Source organism: Amblyomma mixtum, chromosome 7 (assembly GCF_055824585.1).
Source record: "Amblyomma mixtum isolate Tamu chromosome 7, ASM5582458v1, whole genome shotgun sequence".
Lineage (NCBI taxonomy): Eukaryota > Metazoa > Arthropoda > Arachnida > Ixodida > Ixodidae > Amblyomma > Amblyomma mixtum.
Window position 1 is genome coordinate 18,262,621 of NC_143018.1, and position 23,272 is coordinate 18,285,892.

At 48.1% G+C, this 23,272-nt stretch overlaps 1 protein-coding gene and 1 non-coding gene across 2 annotated transcripts; both read right to left on the reverse strand.

Annotated features, from left to right (window-relative positions):
- Positions 1–2,643: 2,643 nt before the first annotated feature.
- On the reverse strand, positions 2,644–8,667 carry LOC149335134 (uncharacterized). The gene is made up of 4 exons (XM_089553885.1): positions 8,631–8,667; positions 7,066–7,250; positions 4,963–5,173; positions 2,644–2,983 (listed from the first exon to the last, which is right to left on the reverse strand). Exons 1-4 carry the CDS (start codon positions 8,665–8,667, stop codon positions 2,769–2,771), a joined length of 648 nt encoding a protein of 215 aa, XP_089410011.1. The 3' UTR covers positions 2,644–2,768.
- On the reverse strand, positions 7,740–7,810 carry TRNAH-GUG (transfer RNA histidin (anticodon GUG)). The gene has a single exon. It is a non-coding gene; the product is annotated as a tRNA-His (tRNA).
- Positions 8,668–23,272: the final 14,605 nt, after the last annotated feature.

Sequence of the window (23,272 nt, forward strand, 5' to 3'; positions counted from 1 at the left end):
AGGGGCGAGTTGGTGCATGATGAAATGAACGGCGGCGCAAAAAGGACACTAACAAGAGAGGGGACACCACATGCGCACACTACCAACTGTTTATTGCATGGAAAGGAGGCATATTTAAACATACAGCTCAGGCATGACACTCATCCCATTCTCGCTCAGAACCCAACACGTGGAAAAGAAACAGCAACATCAGCATAAAAGACAAGAACCCTTAACCTCTGCAGAAAAAACTAAAAGATTTTGATAACAGAACTTTGAGCAGGCCATCTCGTAGCAAAAGCAGAGTCAAACAATCGTAGCAAAAGCAGAGTCAAACAATCGTAGCAAAAGCAGAGTCAAACAATCGTAGCAAAAGCAGAGTCAAACAAGAGAAGCAAAAGCAGTCAAAAAAAATACAATCGTAGCAAAGGCAGAGTCAAACGTATTAAGCAAAAGCAGTCAGAACCCGAAAAACAACAAAAAAAAACAAAACGGAGAGAAAAAAAAACAGTAACAAAGTTAACAACCCGCCTAAAACAAACAACAGACGGCCGCTAGAAATGCAGGGCTGAAAAGATGCACAGCACATGGCGTTACAAAAAACTGTCAAGAAAGGACACTTCATTTCTACGGAGGGATACTGAGGAGTCGCTAACACAAGTGCTTCCCTTCTTATTGATCATAAAGGCCTCAAGAATTTCGCGTGCCACCTGATCGCGACTCCTGCCGAGAATCCTTATTCCGTTAAGCACTGGCTCACACTTGCAATCTTTACAATGTAGGGGCAAATTCGACCCGCCTCCGTTTTCTAACGACTTTTCGTGTTCCCGTGTTCTGTCGTTAATGCAGCGACCTGTCTGGCCTATATAGACCCCCCGCACGTCAGTGGGATTTCGTACACCACTCCGACGGCACAAGAAACGAAATGCTTGCCGTGCCTCTTTCCGCACATGGCTTTCTTCTCTTCGCTGATCCGCGAGCATAACCCGCTCAGCTTTCTTGGCGCAGAGAAAACGACAGGAACGTCGTACCGGCCAGCAACTTTCTTCAAGTTCTTTGATCCCGGCTTAGCATGGAATTTTTTCTTCTTTCCTTTCATTTTTTGAAGGAGGGTCTCCGCTACGCTACAAACAACAGAACACGGGAAGCCAGCCATTTGAAGCCTTTCGATCTGATTGTTAAAGCTAGCCTCAGCCATGTGAGCACAGGACTTAAGCAATGCGGACTCGAGGCAAAGTGAAGCGATCGCCCTTTTTACTGTCTTAGAGTGCGCTGATCCGTACGGAAGAAGTTCCTTTTTTGCTCGTGGGGAATACATCCAACAAACACGTCCTTCTAAAAACTTGATATTAATATCTAAAAACTGCAAGCTGTTGTTGTCAGGAAGTTCGTGAGTAAAAGCCAGCCCTTTTCCCTGTTGTCTGAAAACGGATAAGATGGTCTCCCCGAGACCACAGATGACAGGGTGCCGGAGACTCGAAACGAAGCTGCGACGACAGCCGCTGTGGACTGTATGCGGGCCCCACACACCGATACGTTCTTCGCCGGACGGCATTCTTTCTGTTTTCGCCGTGCCGATGGTGGTCTCAGCTACAGGCTACATCGTCGGCGCCCGGCATGTCTTCATCACCCAGCAACTGTCCGCACCCATCGACACCCTCCACTGACCATCGCCAAGCCCGGCCGCCCCGGGAAACGAGTGGGGAAGCCCTCGAATGCCGTAATAGGCTCCCGCCAGCCGTCATACCAAGTGCCATGAGTGACGTCATTAAAGGTGCCGCACCTGACGTCATACCGGATGTCAAGTCAGGTGCTATAATAACGGAGCCCTGTGGTAAAAGCCGAAGTCTGTGCTACCGCAGCGTCCTTCTTGTCGCACTTTTAGTTGCCTCCTTTCAAATACAGAAATAGCTACGTTCGGAGTACTTCAGTGATAAAATATATCCAAACTAAAGATTGGTTATTGAAGACAACGGGATTCGTCCCGGCATGCAATAATGTCAACATTTTAATCCGTGTTAAAGCTACTAAGTGGGATTTGTGAAGGACCCACTTTTGATTTCGCACTACAGCTCACCTTATTAAGATGAAGAGCACACAGACAGAGGAGGAAGACGTGTAAAAGGCGAACAGTGTAGAGGGCAGCCTCACTCAAATACACGGGGTTTTATTGGCGCTGCTGTGAGAAGAAGACCAGGGGAAATGCTATTATGCGTCCTTTCAAGGGAGACCACCACCAAGAGCAACGACGACCATCCGTCAGCAGCCGCTCGAGCAATTGGTGGTGCTGAAGGGATCTTCAGCAGTTACACTGTAGCAGCGCCACCCTTTCGCCATCGCTGGCATCAGTAGCCGAAAAAGAAAACGAAAAGACAAGGGTCACGTGACAGAGATAGGCTCAATTAGATTAGAATACAATCCGCTCTTGGCTTTGGTAAACAGCCGAAGCAAGAAAAAATGCGAACAAATTATGCTTTATTGGTTTATTGAGGTTTGACGTCCCGAAGCAACTCAGGCTATGAGGGACGCCGTAGTGAAGGGCTCCGGAAATTTCGACCACCTGGGGTTCTTTAACGTGCACTGACATCGCACAGCACACGGGACCCTAGAATTTCGTCTTCATCGAAATTCAGCCGCCGCGGCCGGGATCGAACAAATTATGTATAAGTCGCCAGTCTTTTTATTTACTCCGTTTTCGAGAGATGCGACAGCACTTTTCTTCTAAAAATAAGGAATAGCTTGTTCAAAGACCGGTATGTGTTGGGCTTAAGCATCAAAGTTGCCTGGGCTTAGTTATCGATGTTGCGCATATGCAGATCGGCCATTTTGTCCTTTGCTGCCGACTTATATGCAGTTGCGAGTGCGTGGCCAACGGTCGCCATTGTTTGAGATATCATTTTGCTGTTGAAATCTCGAACTACTTCTTCAGGCAAGTCCATGGACACGTTGAGGGGCTTCAGCCGGGCGGACGGATTCTCAAGGGTAGCGTTGGTGATGCTGGAGCCTGGAAATATGCATGCGCAGTGTTGTTGATGGCAAGGAAAAATGGCAGAGTCTCACGAAGGCGACTCCTTTATCACCCCTTACAAAAATATTTTATACAGTCTATAGGCTGTCTATAGACTTCTGTCTATAAAGTATTTAGACTCTCTGTAGACAAATAATAGAGAACAGTCTATAGGCAATACAAATGCTACAGACAGACTATAGACAATCTATACATTTATGGCCATGCATTTTAGTAGACTTCTTTCTATACGCAGTCAATAGACTACGAATAGACAAAAAGAATTATCTATAGGAAGGCAATAGAGCCTATAAGAAGTCTGTAGACTGTCTGCAGACCATTTTATAAGGGACATGCCGTCTAGTCAGGCAGTACAGGTGCCTGCTGAAGATCTAAAACGTTAGAATACGAAGACCACAACTGGCAGATCACTTGAGGTAGTTTTAAAAAAAGTAGCTGTGGCTCCATTTTTGAAACTGAAGACAACAAGTAGAAAAGTTTTTTTTTTTTTACCGCACTTCATAATTTGTGCAACTAATTACCATCATTTAGGTGGTGGTGTCTTGGCTTCTGTTTTATAATTTAGTCTTGATCTGTAATGTTGCTGCTTCTAGATTCATTTTAGGCGACAGCTCCGTTGTCAGCATTTCAGCGTTGTCCTGTCTGATGAAATAAAGCAGCTGATTATGCCGCCAAGATTCAAAAAAGATACCTGAAATCTAGAGTACAGAAAAGTATGCAAAATATTACCGAGGACTGCATTCGTCTTCTTCTTCTGTAGCTCGGGTATACAACGGCATTTAAACCTGGTTATGTAAGCTTACACACACTGACGTTGTATTCAGGATCTGCATTAAAGAAGCTTTTGTAAAATTTATGTCAGTGCAACTTAAATGGTTCCAACGGAGTTTATTTTCGACAGCTCAAAATATCAGTATCAGTCAATAAGGACGGCACACACTTTTCTAGCATTGGTAATTTCGTCTACCAGATAATGACTTAAGGTGGAGTATGATGTTTCCTTATCATGTTCCTCGTAATAGTTGCCTGTAATGGTAGAGCACTTGCCTCGCATGCAGAAAATTCTGGTTTCGTATCTGAGTGCCACAATGAACCGAGAGATAAAGAAAGACGTGGTGGTCACCCGGAGGAGGAGGATACCGGTGCGCCCCATACCAGTAATTGGTGACAAAGGCCTAGTTGATTGTTCCGCTACCGCGTGGCGCATGTCAAGAAACTAATGGTTTTATTTTTCCCTCAAAAATTTATACGGCGGTAGCCAAGGCTCGATCCGAGAACCTCTTAATCTGTGCCGTTAAGCGTTACAGCACTCGGCTACGGCGTCACTTAAACGTGCTCATAGATGTATTGGCTTAGAGCCCTGCAGCTTGAGATCGTATGAGGGTGTAGTAAAAATGCAAACTTTGCACAATTTTCCTCTTTTTTTTTTTCCGAGAAACACTTCGTTGAAAGTATGAAGCCCAGTCACTGCTTTATTCATACTCGCGGGAAAAACAAAATTTCAGCAGTAGATTCTGCAAAAATGGGTTTTTTGTCACCTCAAAGAGCTTAAAATTTTCGTCGTTCTCATAGACGTCGATTGTTTAAACTCCGAATTGGTTCGGAACAAATGTTGGGCGAACCGTCGAAGCGCCGCTGCCTCGAGATGTACGAGGGTCCTAGAATCTTCTAAGAACTGCTAAAATCGACGTCCGGTTGAAAAACCCAGTCCGTTTTCTCTACATGGTTATGCAGAAAAAAAAAAACTAGATTTCTTTCTTTTGAGCGGTATAGGCAGCAAGGCTTAGCGGCGCTAGCTAGCGGCTGTCACAAATTCCTGATACCGCTATGGGCGCTATGGCGGGACACTGAAAGGTATTCAGTTTTTCTGCGAGGTTAACACACGTCAAACGCACCCTTCAATCACTGCGCCGAGCTGACTGTCAGTGTTCAGAGCCCGTGCATGTGCAACTTACATTTCGTGCAGTAGTAATTCGCCACCCCTATCCACATGAGGAGATCTCCGCCGTCCACGTGCACTTCGACGCCCTTCCAGATAGACGGGTTTTCCTCGACAGTCACCTCGACGTCGTACCTTGCTACCAAGCCGCGAATGCTGAAGCGGCACTCGATCGGGATGATTTCAGCGCGGACGTTACTTCGCTTGCAGTCGCTTCGTCTTCGGACCTGCGTGAGGAGAGGGTGTGAGAGGATAGGAAGAACTTCCAGACTTTTCGGCCTACTTTGGGATGAAATTGCGGCAGCCATTGCTTGGATGACCATGCATGCCGCTCCCTCCGTAACCACCCCCCCCCCCCCCCCACCAAAAAAAAAAATGGCAGTGGTTTAGCTCTGGTTACACCTGGAAGACTGCGGAAGCAACGAGGAGAGAGAGAGAGGCGATGGAGAGCGCGCGGCAGCAGCGGCGGCCCCGGCACGCTAGCTATACGCCGCTACTGCGCATGCGCAACTGGCGAGCGCGGCGGCGCGCCAGCTGCGCATCGTGTGACGTCGCTGCTCCTTGCGCATGCGCAGTGTGTCCTTTCGTAAGCTCCGCGAAATGGCTCGGCGACTCACGTAGTTTTGTTTTCGCAACAAAAACATGACTGTGCCGACATCAGTACTCACGTGGACCAGGTCTACACGCGCTACGTGACAGAAGAGCGCTGTACACTGCGCAGACTGCCACTTCTCGGCCTGATTTTAAAGTAAAGCCCAGGAGCTGTTGTTCTGTTTGTTTGTTTTCTTTTGCTTCTTTTATTTTGCTATTTCTGCCGTGCCGACTGTTTGTATCTTGAAGAAGAGACTCCTGGACATTTCGCTCTTGCGCGGGACGAAGCAGCCGCAAATATCTACTCAGCATCGTATACTGCTTGTTATCAAATGTCTTCTAATGCGACAGCAATAGACTTCACACCATGCGATTTCGAGCCCTGTATTAGTCACAAGAGTCGCTGATTGGTCTAGAAGAAGATGATGTCATAATCACGTGACCCCGGCGCGAAAATTAAAAACTGAAAAACAAGGGGTAGCAACCGGGAAACGACAAGACGAGCAGATTGGAACATCTGCCCGGCGGCCACGACGGTCCCCGCTTCAGTATGCAGCGCTGCTGGTCGACGAGTACGGACACGCGTCGAACAGCTCTAGCTGCATGGATCCACAGCCTACTGTAAGTGTATCCACAGGCACAGAGAATAGACAGACTGCCAAGTACTTCTGCAACAGCCACAATTGCGCTCAAAGAAGAAAACGCATCGAAAGAGGAAGTTGTCGATGGCATCTGGTCCTCCGACATCGATGAAGACACGAAGAGACGTATGAAGATGAAATGGACGAAGATATTCTGTAGGCATTATTACGTTGGTGCAAAAAAATATATATACGATGACAGTGACAGCATGAACTCGTATCTAGCAATTCCGGACCAAAACATTTTTGAACGAGAAAGAGTTTATGAACGCAACTTTTTTATATATTGTAAGATTTCACTATATAACAACCAATATATCCGCAGATCTCCCGTGGTCAGGATTGCATTTTTTTTCTATTAACGTTTTGCTATCGTCAAAAGCTTTCCCCATTGGCTTTCAGTCCTAACTGTTCGATACGATTAATAGAAACACTTTAAAAGAAATATTTTGCTACGCATCGGAAGAATGGACCATTGCCTTCAATATTTCCACACCTTACAATTTTCCAATATTCAAAATTTTTGTCCAAGAATGTGGGAAATGTCAGACACAGAAGCATATGGCAGAAAGGTGTGTTCTGATGCTGTCGGATTCCATTCTTAAAGGGACTGAAGCGTCCCCGTGATTTTTTTTCTTGTCGCTTAAATAGGGCGACACAACTTCGCGATTTAAGGACACACTCCGTCAGCATTTTCAAGGAGCCTTGCCCTGCGTCATATATGCCAACGTGTCATACGACCCAAACGTGATTCTATTTGATCGGGGAGAAGAAGCACGACTGTAGCCGTTGCAGTTGACACGTAACCTCTCTTCATCTATCGCCCAGAGGCTTGAGAAAAGCAGAAAGCCCTGCAGCAGAAAGCCCTGCACTAATGGGGTACCCACCCTTCGGCGCAGGTTGCGCACGGTACCGTTTTCCAGGTGAAATCCGACGAATCCGGAGAAGGTCCAGTTAAGTTGATTGTCCACGTCGAACGAGGTCTCCTGGAGCGGAAGCACGTCAACGTCGACGTGGCTCAACGCCTCGTCGACCGCGAAGTTGATGCGGGAGATGCTCGCCCAAGCACAACCTACCGTGGAAAGACAGGAGGGAAGAGTGATTGACAACGAAGACAACCGAAATAGCGGACAAAAAAAAAAAGTAGAGGAGACACCTAAGCTCCGCCTTAAGGGAATGACGCAATAGCGCAATGGATTAATTCCCATTAAGCAGAAAGTCATTCTCTGCTTTACATTCATAGATCCCTGGGAGTCCTCGTACCCCTCCTGGCGCAGTGGTGCAGCGGTTAAGCGATGCGCCACTGCCCTGCGATGACAGGGGGTTGTGTGACCCGGGTAGCTCTTCCTGAGCGACTATTTATTAATTTAACTGCCACCTGCCACGCTGGGCAGGTTTTGGTTTATTGGTTTATTGGGATTTAACGTCCCGAAGCAACTCAGGCTATGAGGGACGCCGTAGTGAAGGGCTCCGGAAATTTCCACCACCTGGGGTTCTTTAGCGTGCACTGACATCGCACAGCACGCGGGCCTCTGGAATTTCGCCTTCATCGAAATTCAGACGTCGCGGATGGGATCGAACCCACGTCTTTCGGGTCACAGCCGAACGCCGTAACCACTGAGCCACCGCGGCGGTGCGTGGGCAGGTTTTGATGACGCCAAAAGGTCACGCGACCTAGGTCGGCCAGCTGCCTCCTAGGAGACCTAGGCTGCTCTCCGGGGACCACCTGCCAGATCTATGCTGATGATTTTCCGCTCACAACGCCGACAACGTCGACACCAGATTTTTCGGGGAAGGGGGCCTCTAACGCCATCGCGTCAAAATGTTCGTGCAGCTGATCTTCGACTGATTGATGATCGCAGGGCCTGGAGGGTGATGCTGGGCAGAGGTGGGTCAAGGGTGGAGGTGAGTAGTTGGCTGTAGGGTTGTGCTTCTGGAGGGCAGATGGCTTTCCCATTGCGTCTTTCAATTCGATTTCATTGTCTCTATTTCGTTGCGCTTCTGTGTGGGCTTGTAATGGGTGGAGACCCTGGGGAGGTAGAAGGTTGGTTGGTGCGTGATGTTTCCGGAGAGGGGGGGGGGGGGGGGGGGCGGAGGGGTAGAGTTCAGCGGATGGGCGGTGAATGACGCTTCTGGAGAGTGATGGTCGGTGGAGTGGGACGGCGTGTAGGTGGGTGGGCAGCCCTCAAGCAAGCAAGTGGGAGTCGGCTGGTAGGATGTGCGTCTGGAAGGTCGAGCTCCTCGCTTGAGCTGAAAGCTTCACTTGAACAGACATCAGATTCCCATGGGTGAGAGAAGGGCGGGAGTACAGTAGCACTGCCGACGCACTACTTTTGGACGAAAAACTAACGACAGTAGCTGCAGGAAACCACTCTAATCGTTACCGGCAGTTCAACTTTAAGTACACATCTTAGGTCTCACACCTATCAATGGGAAGACGGAAAAATCTTACCTCCAAGAAAAAGCAGGGCCGAAACTCGCAAGAGCATCGTTGCTCTCTGAAATCAAGAACATGAATATTTATCGCAATGCATATACCAGGTGTTTCAGGGAAGCTGATTACTAATTTTTTAAAAAATATGGTTTCTTAAGTAGAGTTTTTTGCGCCATAGTAGTACCAGTGCTGGTAGATGTCAAAAAGCGGGCTAACCATGTTCACTAGTAAAGTGATTAACTAAATTCTAATCGTTAACTTTTTAACTATTACCGATGGGCACCTGACTGCAATTAGAAATTTGCAGCTGGCAGTTAGTAATAGCCATATCAGTTTTTAGAATATCGAAAACACGATTACCGTCACCACTATGGCTCAACTAATTTTGGCTACATCGTGCGAGAAATACACGTGCCTTTGAAGAGCATGCAAGAGAAGCAACCCCTACAGTGCATATAACTAGCCGAAATAAACAAATTCTGTTGAGCCACAGCGGCCAGGGTAATCACGTTTTCGAAATTCTAAAAACTGATACGGTTATTACTAATGGCCTGCTACAAATCTCTGATTGCAATCATATGCCTATTGATAATATAAAAAGTCAACTATTAGAATATAATCACTTTAGTATTTAACATGAATGGCCCGTTTTTTTTTGTTTTTTTTTTGACGTCCGTCAACATTTGAATTACTATACCCCTGAAATCTTCTCTTTATACCTCAAAAACCTGCTTTTAAAAGTTCGTGATCACCTTTCCTGAAACACGTGGTGTATTATACATAGCGTCGCGGTAATAAGTTCACTGTATGCACAAGCATGGCTGAAGTAGAAATTTGAATTCGAGTTTAGTGTAAACACTCTCAGGTTAGAAACCCTTATAGAAGTGGCCGGAAGCAGCCGCCATATTTGATATGGGATTTTGACATGGAAGAAGGAAGAAAGGCTCTCGCTATCCGAGCTGAATGACAAAAAGTGTGCCTTATGTCACGTGCTTTCGTAAGCCTCCAGTCAGGCAACTTGGCAGGCATCATCAGCAACTTCCGTCGGCTCCGTGCACCATATTTTGCGCACCTTTGGACCTTTGGTAGAAGACGCGCAGCTATAATGATCTGCACAGCCTTTGCATCAGTTTGCACATTGTGGCATGTCTACAATACTTTGGTTGCATTCGTGAGCGGAAAATTTGCAGTGGTCGAGGGACCTGACTATTATTTATTTATTTATTTATTTATTTATTTATTTATTTATTTATTTATTTATTTATTTATTTATTTATTTATTTATACATACTGCAGCGCAATTTGTATGCGCTATGGCAGGAGTGGGAAAAACACAAAACGCAAGGAAACAAAATGCAGCAAAATGTACAAAGTGAGAAATACAAAAAGTTAAAATCACAAATGAAATAACAAACAAGAAAGGAACTGTTAACAACAGGGTAAGAATACACAGCTATTATGCGTCTTCAATGGCAGTTACCAAGTTTTGAAATGGACGAGAACGAATGGGCCCAGGTAAAGAATTCCAGGCTTCTATTGAACGGGGAAAAAAACTGAATTTGAAAAAATTAGCATGCGCAAAATACGGTATCAAATTAAGCTCGTGATGACTTCTTGTAGATGATAATGGTGCAAAGTTAATGTAGTGGTTAGCTGAGAGCCTTACTGAGGAATTGACAACACAATGTAAGAATTTTAATGATTCAGTGTGGCGACGGGCAGACAACGTGGTTAAATTCAATGAGAGAAGTGTAGAAGAGGGTGAGAAATCGCGATCATAACGATGACATATAAAACGCACAGCTTTCTTTTGGACTGCTTCTAAGATGTTAATTTCGAATTGCTTGTACGGGTTCCACACTACAGCTGCGTAATCAAGAACAGGGCGGATTAGAGATTTATGCAACAGTAGCTTTGTGTCTTTTGGTGAATTGGGTAGCGTGCGTCGTAGATAACCTAGTTTTTTTAGTGCTTTATTACATACGTAATCAATGTGTTTAGACCAAGACATGTTATGCGTGAATATGACACCAAGATATTTGTACTGAGAGACCCTATCCACCACACGGCCATTGAAAGAGTAACTAAAATGGGAAACGGAAGATTTGTTACAGAAAGACATGAGGACGGTTTTGTCGAAATTAATTCTCATTTGCCAGGTACTACACCAACTACAAAACATAGCAAATGACTCTTGGAGGTGACGATGATCATTAGGGCCATTAATTACTTCGTATAAAACGCAGTCATCAGCGTAAAGACGAATGTTAGAAGAAATATTATGTGGCAAGTCATTTATATATATTAAAAAGAGTAGTGGTCCAAGGACGGAGCCTTGAGGCACTCCTGACGTTACATCAACAGCAGCAGAATGAGAAGAATTATAGGAAACGAACTGGGAACGAGATGAGAGAAAGCTAGAAATCCAATCAACCAAGTGAGGATTCAACAAGGGGAAGCTTTGGGCCCTCCTCCAACCCTCCTCCCCAACAAGTGAGGATTGTTTAGTATAGCATTTAGTTTAGCAAGAAGCTTGGAATGTAGAACAGTATCGAATGCTTTCGAGAAGTCTATAAAAATGGCATCAACTTGGTTACCGACATCGAGGTTATGTAATATATCATGAGCGAATTCTGTTAATTGTGTTACCGTACTAAATCCGCGCCTAAACCCATGCTGAAAGTTAGAGAGCAAATTATTGGATTCAAGAAAAAGCATGATGTGTTTATGAATGACGTGTTCCAACATTTTGCATGACTGTGATGTCAATGAAATCGGTCTGTAGTTCGACAAGCACTGTCTATCACCAGATTTGAAAAGAGGGAGCACTTTGGCTAATTTCCAAGAAGAAGGAACGGTAGCAGATGCTAAGGACTTGTTGAATATGATGGTCAGATATTTTGAAGACCACATGGAGTAACGAACCAGGAACGCATTGTGTATTCCATCTGGGCCGGTACATTTCTTAACGTCGAGGTTTAATACAAGATTTAGGATGCCATCAATGTTTACCACAACATCACTGATTGCTGGAGAAGAAATTATATTAGTGAGTGGCGGAATGACGTTGTTATCCGGAACGAACACCGAGATAAAATATTTGTTGAAAGCATCCGATATTACAGCCGGCTCACTGATGACGTCATTATCTAATCTGAACGAAGTGGATGCAGTATCACGAGGTAAGATGGATGACCAAAATTTTCGGGGGTTAGTTTTTAACAGATCGCGCAGGTGGACACGAAAAAAGAAATCCTTGGCCATGCGCAACTTAAGATTAAGTTCTTTTTTTGCCGTGTGAAATCTGTCTAAGGTTATGGGATCGTTGCTTCTTCTAGATCGCCTTAGTCTACGAACGCGACGAGATAAATGCAAAATGTCTCGAGTCATCCAAGGAACATTAGTATTTCTTTTCTTAGTTTTAATAGGAACAAAGCGTTTTTCGGACGGATTTTCGGAAAGGCTTTTGGTGTACGACTGCACCTCTCGCGAAGCTACAAGCTGGTATGCGAGACTTACTACGATCCGTCGACAGTGCGCGTTGCCGTGCAGGTCGAATCAGCTGTCCATAAAGGAGGGCTAACAACACTTCGACCGGACTCGACTACGATCAGGCGGACTGCAGGGTGAAGTGCGTGTGGATCCGAATACAGGCGCTCGGTGCCGTGCCGGTGCGCTAGCCGTCGGTGCAAGATCACTAGCTGTTCACATGCCTATAGTTAGCTCACTTGAGATAAATGTGACCGATTACCGGACTGCTTTATAAGCCGGAGTGCGCAGGCACCGACCCAACGATAACACACCGCTGCTGCTGCTGCACTCCACCTGTGTCGCCGTCGTTTGCTGCAGGTTCGCAACGGAGAGAACGACGGCGCTCCTCGGCGCGCCGCATCGTCGTGCTCTTTTTCCCGCACACGGAACACACTACGAATGGTTTAGACGCGGATGCTAGCAAATCCAAAACAAGCGCGCTTGAGGAACGTTTTGATTTTGTGGCGCGCCGAAACAGTCGCCAGCTTCGGAAACAATGCATGTCCTCGAGTGCACCGAAGGTGGTACCCTTATATTTGTGCTCACTATACAGCGGAAGGGCTACACGGTAGAATTAACTTTTCGCTGCTCTTGGAATACTTATATCATTTATTTTAATGTGAAAACGAACAGGACACGGAGGAGAAGGAAGAAGCATGCAGCTACTTCATGGTTTGGTTTGGTTTGGTTTGGTTTATGGGGCTTAACGTCCCAAAGCGACTCAGGCTATGAGAGACGCCGTAGTGAAGGGCTCCGGAAATTTCGACCACCTGGGGTTCTTTAACGTGCACTGACATCGCACAGCACACGGGCCTCTAGAATTTCTCCTCCAAAGAAATTCGACCGCCGCGGCTGGGTCGAACCCGCGTCTTTCGGTTCAACAGCCGAGCACCATAACCACTGAGCCACCGCGGCGGCGCAGCTACTTCATGCGCTCCGTGCTCTGGATACACAGCTTGTTTCCGTGCGCGTCTCTTACGCCGCGCTGGCTGCAGAAAGGCACACAGCAGCATGCCGGCATCGCGACTTTAGCTTGGAGCAGAGAGCCAATGCCAAGGAAGATGGATAGGACCCAGAAACAAGAAAATTGCGCTTGTTGTGACTTCGCCGGGCGCCGTGCTTTTCAATTCGGCCCGAGCGCAGTACGGCAGGCGTATGCCCAAGTAATGGCGGAGGCACCGCGGTTCGCGCGCCACACACCAGGTGGCGCTGCGCATACGCAAGCGCGTTGAGACGGCGGCCTGCGATCAGGAGCTATCACGTCCGGCTTTAAAAAAATGTGACGTCACAGCATCTCGATCCTAAATTCTACTCTTCCTCCATCGATGTTGAGAAGCGCATGCTAGTCTTACTGGAAATATTGTGCTATTAAACTTTTGGATGCTTCACGCACGGTCTAAACAAAACTCCTCGAAAGCCGAGGAAAGCCTAGTACGGGTCGAGTATATAGGATAGTTTGGTTTTATGGGACTGAACATCCCAAAGCGACTCAGGCTATGAGGGCGCGTGGAGGGCTCCGGAAATTTCGACCACCTGAGATTCTTTAACGTGCACTGACGTCACACACTACACCGGCCTCTAACATTTCGCCTCCATCTAAATGCGACCGCCGTGGCAGGGATCGAACCCGCAACTTTCGGGCCACTGAGCCAACGCAGCGGCCCTTCGCTAAGCCAGTTTCCGAAATTCATAATTACGTTACTATCCTGAGTAGCAGCTCTATTGAGGTTTAGTGATATGTTATAGCCTCAAAGAAGTCATAGCATATATAGTTAGTGTATCCTAGCTGTGTGCTGATTGTGAGGTTTTGAGAATCCCGCATTAAAGCGTCTGTGTACATTTGTTACGATTCATCGAGGTCAGTCCGACCTGAGAAATACTTCACGGTAACGAAAACGACCAAATTGACGGTTACTGATAAGCACAAACGTAGCTGCCTGGTAATCGGGTAGCAAAAAATATAAACAGTGATGAGTAAGGAGACATATAGTAGGATCAATTAAAAAGGAAAAAAAATACAGTTCCGGTATGCAAAAGGGACTTCGGGAAAGTTCTAGCTGCGCGTCAGTTACACCCGACTGCGCTGCTTTTTTTCAAAGAGTCAAGTGTCTGGGGAAACGAGACGCCAGGCGACATCTTACCTTATGTTTTAGGTCAGATGAGTCGGTTTTTACCGGCCTCCGAAGCAACTCTTGAGTGACTTGTAAATGGTTAACCGCCGACACTGCACCGCCTCCGAAGTACTGCGAAGCAATAGCGTTAGCGTGCACATACCTTTCGCAGAATACAGAGCTTATCATCTCTGAAACAAAGCTACGATAACCGCTAACTTAGAGATGACTACTGCAACCGACGCAAAGCTTGGTCCAGATAAGCCCCAAATATTCTTTCGCTCTCCTTTCCGTATTGTCTGCCGTCGTTTTTGTATGTGCCGTATTTTGTGGGTGAACAATAGGTGTGACATATCATCGCGAGCACATTTCAACGATGGACAATACAAGCGCGTGCATTCTCTTCTCTATCGTTAGTTCGTATCGCACACATACACTTAAGATAGTGTTAGGAACGGGCCCACAATCCCACCGCTGGAACCAGTGTTAAAGATGGGGCTTCTATCCCACCGCTGGAACCAGAGTTGAAGACGGAGGGGTCCTGGAGATGACTAACTCGTTTAGCCCCACAGGTACCGGCTCCGAATGACGTTGACGGACTGCGCTATCGAGGAAACTGTACAGAAGGGTTTATTCTACATATTTACAGATGAGAATCGAATCGAATGCAATGCTCCGATCACACAACAACATCCCGTTAAATACGGTTCGCGTTCCCCAGATCCCTGACTGGGGAACTTGGTTCGAATAACGTTGTCCAATCGGATGGGCCATTGATGACGCTGGCGGTACCACCCACGGCACGGGGCGGTGCTGAAGCTCTCTCGCTCTCTCACAGCTCGGGGGATGAGAAGGGGAAGACAGTCATCAAACACAGATGCGTCACCTTGACCACTGCCGCAAGTTTTCTGTGCGTTGCCTCCGTGGGAAAGCAGAATCCCGCAGTCTTCTCGCAGGTGAATGACCTCCTCGATCTCCCCCGCCGGATGGCCGAAGCACGAGACCCCTTCGACACAGCGTCTTTCAATTAGCAGCCTCGCTCAGCGTGACCTTGCGTAGCATCATCCAGTCCGGTGACCCGAAGGCCGACTCGGCCAACGTATACCGCTGCTTCCGCCGTGCTTCATGTGCATCTCTGCTTCCAGCGTTGCTGCTGTGGCAAGCTCTCGCCGCATCTTTGCCTAACGACGACACTCGTCTGACAGTAATTTCTCCCAGGCCCGTGGGAGACGGCCTCCTTCGATCGGTTCGGAGGTTCGGTGATTTGGAGTGCAACAGCCCCGGCCGTCGTCGTCTATGCTTCTGCCGCCGGCGCCAGGCCTCGTCATATCCCTTGCTTTGCGATGAGTCACACCCGGCTCCCAGGACCACGTTGTCCACTCTTAACAGCTCGTCCGCGGCCCGAAAAATCTCGAATGGCCAGCGTTCACGACCGCTGGGCAGGAAGAGATGAGGCCGGAGTCGGGTGGAAGGGCTGGTTTCCAGAAATGGCATCCAAGCTCGAACATTCAACAAAGAATGGCATCAGTGGACTGTTCCACGAGACAGGGCACTGACCCACAAGCAAGCGCTCGGAATTTGTCAAAGACCCACCAGGCTTCCCACAATGACAAGAAAGGTTTACTAAAACATGATTGGATTTTGTCGTAATTTTGTGCGGACAAAGCGCGAAATATCCCCTTTGAAATCGCCAAAGACGGACTGCTTGGACCAAAAAAAAAAAAAAAACACACACACAGTAGGTTGTTCTACGAAGTACTCCTGTCTACAACAATCGGCTGAATCCATCAGCATTTCCGTGCGGTTTTCCGTTCCTGAAACGCATCGAGAAATTCTGTTTTTGGAGAGCAGGACTCCTTCTAAACAAGCGACCATCTTTGGGGGGACAAAACTGTCATAAGCACGTTTGAGACGATGGTCAGTCTCAAATATGAACTTTGCGCCGTTCAAGTAACTCTGGTAACCCGACAACATCTGTGCCGCCTAAACCAAACGCGCGCTCTTTGTCTAAAGCGCTTAACGCTTCTCTACATGTCAGCCTGCGGCTGACGTACTGAACATGGTGCTCTTCGTGGTCGTCGCCAACGTGACTTAAAATAGCACGTAGTCCTCCATCACTGGTGTCACACTGAACTTAACTCTTCACCATAATAAGTGGTCCGAATCAAAGGTCTGGACACGAGCGCTTCCCCCAGACGAGTTTTCTTTTCGGTCATTTCAGTGTATGTCAGTGAGGCTCCCTTTTCGTAAGGTGTCAGTCAATCAAGGGATCTACGCTCCGTCTACGCGACGTTAAGCGTAGCTCTACTCGAGCTGCACTCCTGTGAGTGCCGTTATCTCTTGGTAGCATGGGAAATCGACACCTGTGATTTCTAACTCAGTGACGCCCTAGCCTTTCTAACTCAGTGACGCCCTAGCCCTTGTCTAAGGTAAGGAAAAAAAACAGTAACCTCCGATCAGCTTGTTTTAACTCAAAAGTAGCCTTTCCCTGCCTGATTTCACAAACACACAAAAAAAAAGGAATAAAAAAACAACAGCTACCTCAAATCGCCACGCGGGGGGGAAAGCTGACTCCCCGCCGCCGAGTTGAAAACGCGCCCGCCGCGGTCGCGCTTTGACTGATTGTACTGCGGTCAACTCGTGACAAAAGGCTGCAGAAAAAAACGATCTCCGACTCTCCCTGTCGTTTCCGCGCCCCCTCGAGGCTCTCCGAAAACCTTGGTCGCTCCTACCATGTCCGGACGACAAGCAGTGACCAGCGCGAGAAGGTGCCTCTTTCTCTCGCCCCAAGCAGGAAGCTCGGCTACCCATTCGCCATGCGCGCTTCCTAGAATGCGGGGCCAAAAGTGAAGGACGATTCCTTTTCAAGTGCGCCCGCCGAACACGCCTGCATGTGTCGTCTCGGTTGTTCGACGCCTGCGTTCGCATGCGCCGAGTACCGCGCAACCTTGCGCTTTCTGATCTCTTGGGCCGCTTTGCTTTTTTTCTAACTGGCTTTTTGTCCCGTCTAGGCTTTCTCACAGGCCGATGCCCCTTGAAGCACTTCGCGCCTGTTCTGGTCGGAAAACGCACACTTCCTTTTCCGTTGCTGCAGTCAACCTTCGAACGAGCTGCACATGTCGCCAGATCATTAACTGCAGTTGCAAGTCTATGAGGCGCAACGCGGGAAGGCTTCGCCTTTCCTTCCACCGCATTTCTTTCTTTCGCACCTGTGCGCGCAACCGAATTTAGGGCTTTGAATTTGATTCGTTTTCTCTTGGTTCTTGCCCTTTTTCTTTTTCTGCGCCTAGACTGTACCGCGTGCGTCTCCTGATCATAACTAGCTATCTCTAGTTTTTCCGTCGCACTTTGGAAATTTTCCTCAGATTCCAAACTGGCCTCTGTGCCTTCGCAGCAGAGTACCAGCTCCACGCAGCTGACAGACGGGCATGAAACTGCCCCTGAGATCCCCAGCTCATTCCCTCGGGAGTTGTCCTCTCCAGCTTGCCTGTCGCTCTGCGCGCCATTCTCTGCATTGCAGTGCTCAGCCACAACTGAGCCCGCCTGGCTGTCGCTCTGCGCGCCATTGTCTACATTGCAGTGCTCAGCTACAACTGAGCCCGCCTGGCTGTCGCTCTGCGCGCCATTGTCTACATTGCAGTGCTCAGCTACAACTGAGCCCGCCTGGCTGTCGCTCTGCGCGCCATTGTCTACATTGCAGTGCTCAGCTACAACTGAGCCCGCCTGGCTGTCGCTCTGCGCGCCATTGTCTACATTGCAGTGCTCAGCCACAACTGAGACCGCCTGGCTGTCGCTCTGCGCGCCATTCCCTGAACTGCAGTGCTCAGCTACAACTGAGCCCGCTTGGCTGTCGCTCTGCGCGCCATTCTCTCTTTGTCTAGAAGTCTGGCTCTTACTTCTATCCTTATGTTCGGCAGCCTCGCATTCTTCTTGCGCCAGCTTTGCCAAGGTAGCCTCTCCCGAGCCTTTGTCACTGAAGCCACTGTGACATCTCAACTCGATCTTACCGCGGGTGTTACTCTCAAAAGGGGTTTCTGCTGTTTCAACTTCGAAACCTTTCCCGATAGGTAAACCTCCCTTTTCGCGGTCCTGCCGGTTTGACGCCTGTATCGTCTCTACTGAAAGGGTCGCGCTCGTAACAGTCCCGACAAAGTTGTCCGTTGCCACTCCTGCCTCACCTGGAGGAGAATCCTCGCACTCGTGTCGTTGAGACGCTATCTCGGAATGCTCTTTCTTAGCATTACGTCCAACTACACTGGACACGGTCTCGGATTCTGCGGCTTCCCTTGGACCACCGCACCGGTTGAACGTGTTCTCTGCCACTTCTCTCGTGGTGTCACGATTTACCAACGCGGCTACGGTCACAGACTTTTCGGGTCTTATCTGCGGACCTATTTCATAAGCATCGCTTGCTCTTTCAGGACTTCCGGCTCTCACACTACCGCCCTTTCTTCGTATTTCGTTTTGAAGTTCTAATATCTTTAGTTTCCTTGTTTCAATTTCAACCTTCCACTTTTGCCGTTGCCGTTCCTTCTCTTTTTCCCACTCCCGATCAGCTTCCTCTTTACGCGCTTTTTCCTCTGTGCGCGCTTTTTCCTCCTGTATCAAGTTCCATGTAACTTCTAGGTGATCGTTATCCTTGACGTGTTTGAGAATGATTTCGCCCAGTTCAATTTTGGTTACTTTGTTCTGAACTTCCACTGACAGTTCCTCGCATATCAACAGCAAGTCCGACTTCAACAATCTCCTTAGGTCCATTGTGACGCTTTCTCCGCTTTGGCTCTGCTAACTCAAAAAAAAAATGCCTTGAGAATAACCCTTCTCAAATGACAAACCCTTGATTCCCAGTCAAGATTTTTCTCTGAATCTAAAGCCTGGCGAATCCCATAGCAAAAGCCAAAACGCTCACCCGTGGAGAAAGCACGATGCCGCACGGTCCATCCCACCGCTGCCACCAGTGTTAGGAACGGGCCCACAATCCCACCGCTGGAACCAGTGTTAAAGATGGGGCTTCTATCCCACCGCTGGAACCAGAGTTGAAGACGGAGGGGTCCTGGAGATGACTAACTCGTTTAGCCCCACAGGTACCGGCTCCGAATGACGTTGACGGACTGCGCTATCGAGGAAACTGTACAGAAGGGTTTATTCTACATATTTACAGATGAGAATCGAATCGAATGCAATGCTCCGATCACACAACAACATCCCGTTAAATACGGTTCGCGTTCCCCAGATCCCTGACTGGGGAACTTGGTTCGAATAACGTTGTCCAATCGGATGGGCCATTGATGACGCTGGCGGTACCACCCACGGCACGGGGCGGTGCTGAAGCTCTCTCGCTCTCTCACAGCTCGGGGGATGAGAAGGGGAAGACAGTCATCAAACACAGATGCGTCACCTTGACCACTGCCGCAAGTTTTCTGTGCGTTGCCTCCGTGGGAAAGCAGAATCCCGCAGTCTTCTCGCAGGTGAATGACCTCCTCGATCTCCCCCGCCGGATGGCCGAAGCACGAGACCCCTTCGACACAGCGTCTTTCAATTAGCAGCCTCGCTCAGCGTGACCTTGCGTAGCATCATCCAGTCCGGTGACCCGAAGGCCGACTCGGCCAACGTATACCGCTGCTTCCGCCGTGCTTCATGTGCATCTCTGCTTCCAGCGTTGCTGCTGTGGCAAGCTCTCGCCGCATCTTTGCCTAACGACGACACTCGTCTGACAGTAATTTCTCCCAGGCCCGTGGGAGACGGCCTCCTTCGATCGGTTCGGAGGTTCGGTGATTTGGAGTGCAACAGCCCCGGCCGTCGTCGTCTATGCTTCTGCCGCCGGCGCCAGGCCTCGTCATATCCCTTGCTTTGCGATGAGTCACACCCGGCTCCCAGGACCACGTTGTCCACTCTTAACAATAGCCACGTTACCCTTTGCATCATCGATGCGGGCTAAATCGTGGCAGTTATCTCTCCTGTCTATCTCGTTCGCTTTATTAGAGTGACCTATTGGCATGATATACCTGTAGAAGGTTACATGCAGGACAGCCTAACAGCTATCGCTGGGAAAAATTTAAAGGCTACTTTCTGTTGTGGAGGAATTCAGTGCGGTGGTCCTGAATGTAGGCGGAGCATTTGATTAACTATACGAATCGGCTGCAATTTTTTTTATTAAGTATCTCGCCCGCCTTTCGTTGCTTAGTTCCGTCGCGTGTAACAATTGAATGTCTGGATTCTAAAAAAAACCTAGTTTATAAACCTTTGCTTTAATTGCATCGACCTGGGCAGCGACTTGGGCGTACGTGGTGTAGGTAAGGGTATAGGGGGGTCTGGTGTCAGAAAGCAGGTGATCAAGGCCAACTCTTCGTTGAATGTGCTTCGAAGGCCAACACCAGTAGATGACGAAGTAGGAGTGGCAGGCTGATTGAAGCACAAAGAACCATGGGCGAGAAGCTACGCACGCAGGTCGGAGGACAAAAGGGAGGCAGCCGGGTCAGGTTGCAAACGGATGGATTGCAGTTGATCTAGGCGTTGGCAGGTTGTGATGATGACATCGACGGATATACGGTTTTGGACGGCAAAGGCGTTGAACGCGAGAGCCGACATTCTTCAGGACATGGCAAACACGGCCAGCCTCGGTCATGGTGGCATTGACACGCCGACAAAGAGAAAGTACATCCCCAATGTAGGAAACGTACGATTCAGTAGGGCGCTGAATGCGGTTATCGAGCTCCTTCTTGGCTACTTAAGACCGAACAGTCGGAGAGCCAAAAATCTGTCTTAATTAACCGCTGCTTGAAACTGGGCCAGTCCGGAATATCCGTCCCGTGATTAAGAAACCATGTGCATGCGGCATCAGTAAAAAAAATTCAGGGGGCCCTTTGGCTCTCTAAAGTGCTGCAAGACGAAAGCGTTTCCTGGCGCATTGTTCGTTATTTTTTAGTTTTCATATTTTATTTTTCTTTATTTCATTCTTACTTTTGTTTCTTTTATTATTTTTAGTTTTTACTTTATTTTCATTTCTTTTCTTACTCTTATTTTTTATTTATTTTATTCATGAAACCCATGCCTTCACTAGATGCGCCTTTATTCATGCCAAACCCCGAGCCTTCGTGGCGGAGTGGTAGCGTCACCACTTCAAATGCCAGAGGCCCTGGTTCGATTCCCACCCTCGACACTGCTTTTTAATTAAGTAGTGACGCCGAAACGCGGACACATTTGCTAACATTCCTCGGTCACGACAGTATGAGGCATTAAAGGCTTTCACCTTAATAGGGCACATTCAGGAGTTTAAAGGTCGTCTCATCGCGGTTGAATATGGGTTGAATGAATCACGCTGTCGTAGTTGTAAAGCCAGTAGTCACCGTCGCCGCGGAGGTCAGCGGGTGGAACTCGGGCCTTCGGCGATCTCATCTTGGGACATGACGGTTAGAGGACACAAGCGGCGACCGGAGGCAGCTCCACGGAGAAGCGGTAAAAGAGGCAACGGCCAAGGTGCACTTCCGCCATGTGTAAGGCGAGACTTCACGGATCACGTTCATTCCAACCCGCTGCCAGAGACGTGCCCCGAGCGATTAGACCAAGCGATGAGATGAGCATTCACAGGTGAAACAGGATGAAGTCGCAGCCAGATAGGTGGAAACGACGAAGGCGCATACAGTGCTCACAATGGTTGTAATTTCTGGGGTTTAACGTGTCGAAGCGGCACGGTGGCGATGAGGAACGTGGAGGAATCAACTCAGACCAGCTAGGGTTTTTCAACGTGCGCCGACATTACACAGCACATGCGCATTTTGTCGCCATCGAAATGCGGCTGCCGCGGCCGAGATCGAACCCGCGCCCTCGGGATCAGCCGCCGAGCGCCACGGCCACTGAGCCGTCATGGCGGGCCTTATTTTGTATGTGCTTTCCGAGGCAGTAAATTCCTCCGAAAGTAAATGCTGCACCTGGTTGTGTCGTTGCACCTGTGTTTTATATATTTATGGTACATGACACAACGAACGGAAAGCTATTCTCACTTCGTGGTTTGAGAGTTAGAGCAGTGCTAAAATTCAATTACAACTGTCTGCAAACATGTGAAAGGGGGATACACTAATAAACTGATAAACTCAGAATGCTTCAGAATTGCCGAAAGTGCATCACAGAAGCGCAGTTAGGTTTCTTTCCTGGACACCAGACTTCCATATTTTGTTGTCCTGTAGCCCGGGCGCCATTTTCGCACTGTTCAATGCAGACAGCTTTCTGTGAACCTGCATGGTAGCACATCTTATTTCGTCTGAAAAAAAAGAAAGGCAGCCATGTTGCAAGAAAAGTAGGGCTGAACCGAGTCCCAAACTGTTTCGGAACAGTTCCTTTGAATTCGTTCCGACTCAAGTTCAGTTCCATGATGGTGAAAAAAGTATGGATTAGGTTCCAGTTCCACACCCTGGTTGAGAGCCTTATTCATCAACTCAGAGGACAAACTAAAGTGGGCCTGTTTCGACAGATAACTGCGTTCTAGTGACAAAAACGCTTTCATTGAAAACAAACCTTTTGAAAGCTATAATAGGTAACAATTGAAATACAAGTGGCAGTGGTGGTCACTAGTAGTGATGTTTATTCTAAATACAAGTGTCGCCACCACTGGCCGTTTTGACAAGCAAGCAGCGGTGCATCAACACTTTCATGAGGCAAGTGCTCACTGCCGTTCACTTCCAACAGTTATCACGGAGCCTATTTCAATTTTGAAGTTGGGAGTCGTTAAGGCATCGGAAGCGGGCGGAGTGGGTAGGGGAGCAAACGCGGGTTAATGGCATCCTTGTCGTCACTTCCAACAGTTATCACGGAGCCTATTTCAATTTTGAAGTTGGGAGTCGGGAGAAGAGGGAAAATTTTAAATTCAATTTTCTTGGCAACAAAAGCTACTTTTGCTACTGGACAAACACCCGCACAGTTGGAAAGAGCCGTAAAGCCTATTTTTTTTTAAGAACAAAAGTTGAAAGGAGTTGACCTTGAGAGAAATCGGCTTGAGTGGAGACCTGGTTGTAGAGAATAGCT

Excerpts from the sequence above, each read along its gene's own strand:
- LOC149335134 (XM_089553885.1), bottom strand. The coding sequence starts at position 8,667 with ATGCTCTTGCGAGTTTCGGCCCTGCTTTTTCTTGGAG. Across the intron at positions 7,251-8,630 it reads GGCCCTGCTTTTTCTTGGAG|GTTGTGCTTGGGCGAGCATC; the intron begins GTAAGATTTTTC and ends TTTCCACGGTAG. Across the intron at positions 2,984-4,962 it reads GAATTACTACTGCACGAAAT|GCTCCAGCATCACCAACGCT; the intron begins GTAAGTTGCACA and ends GCATATTTCCAG.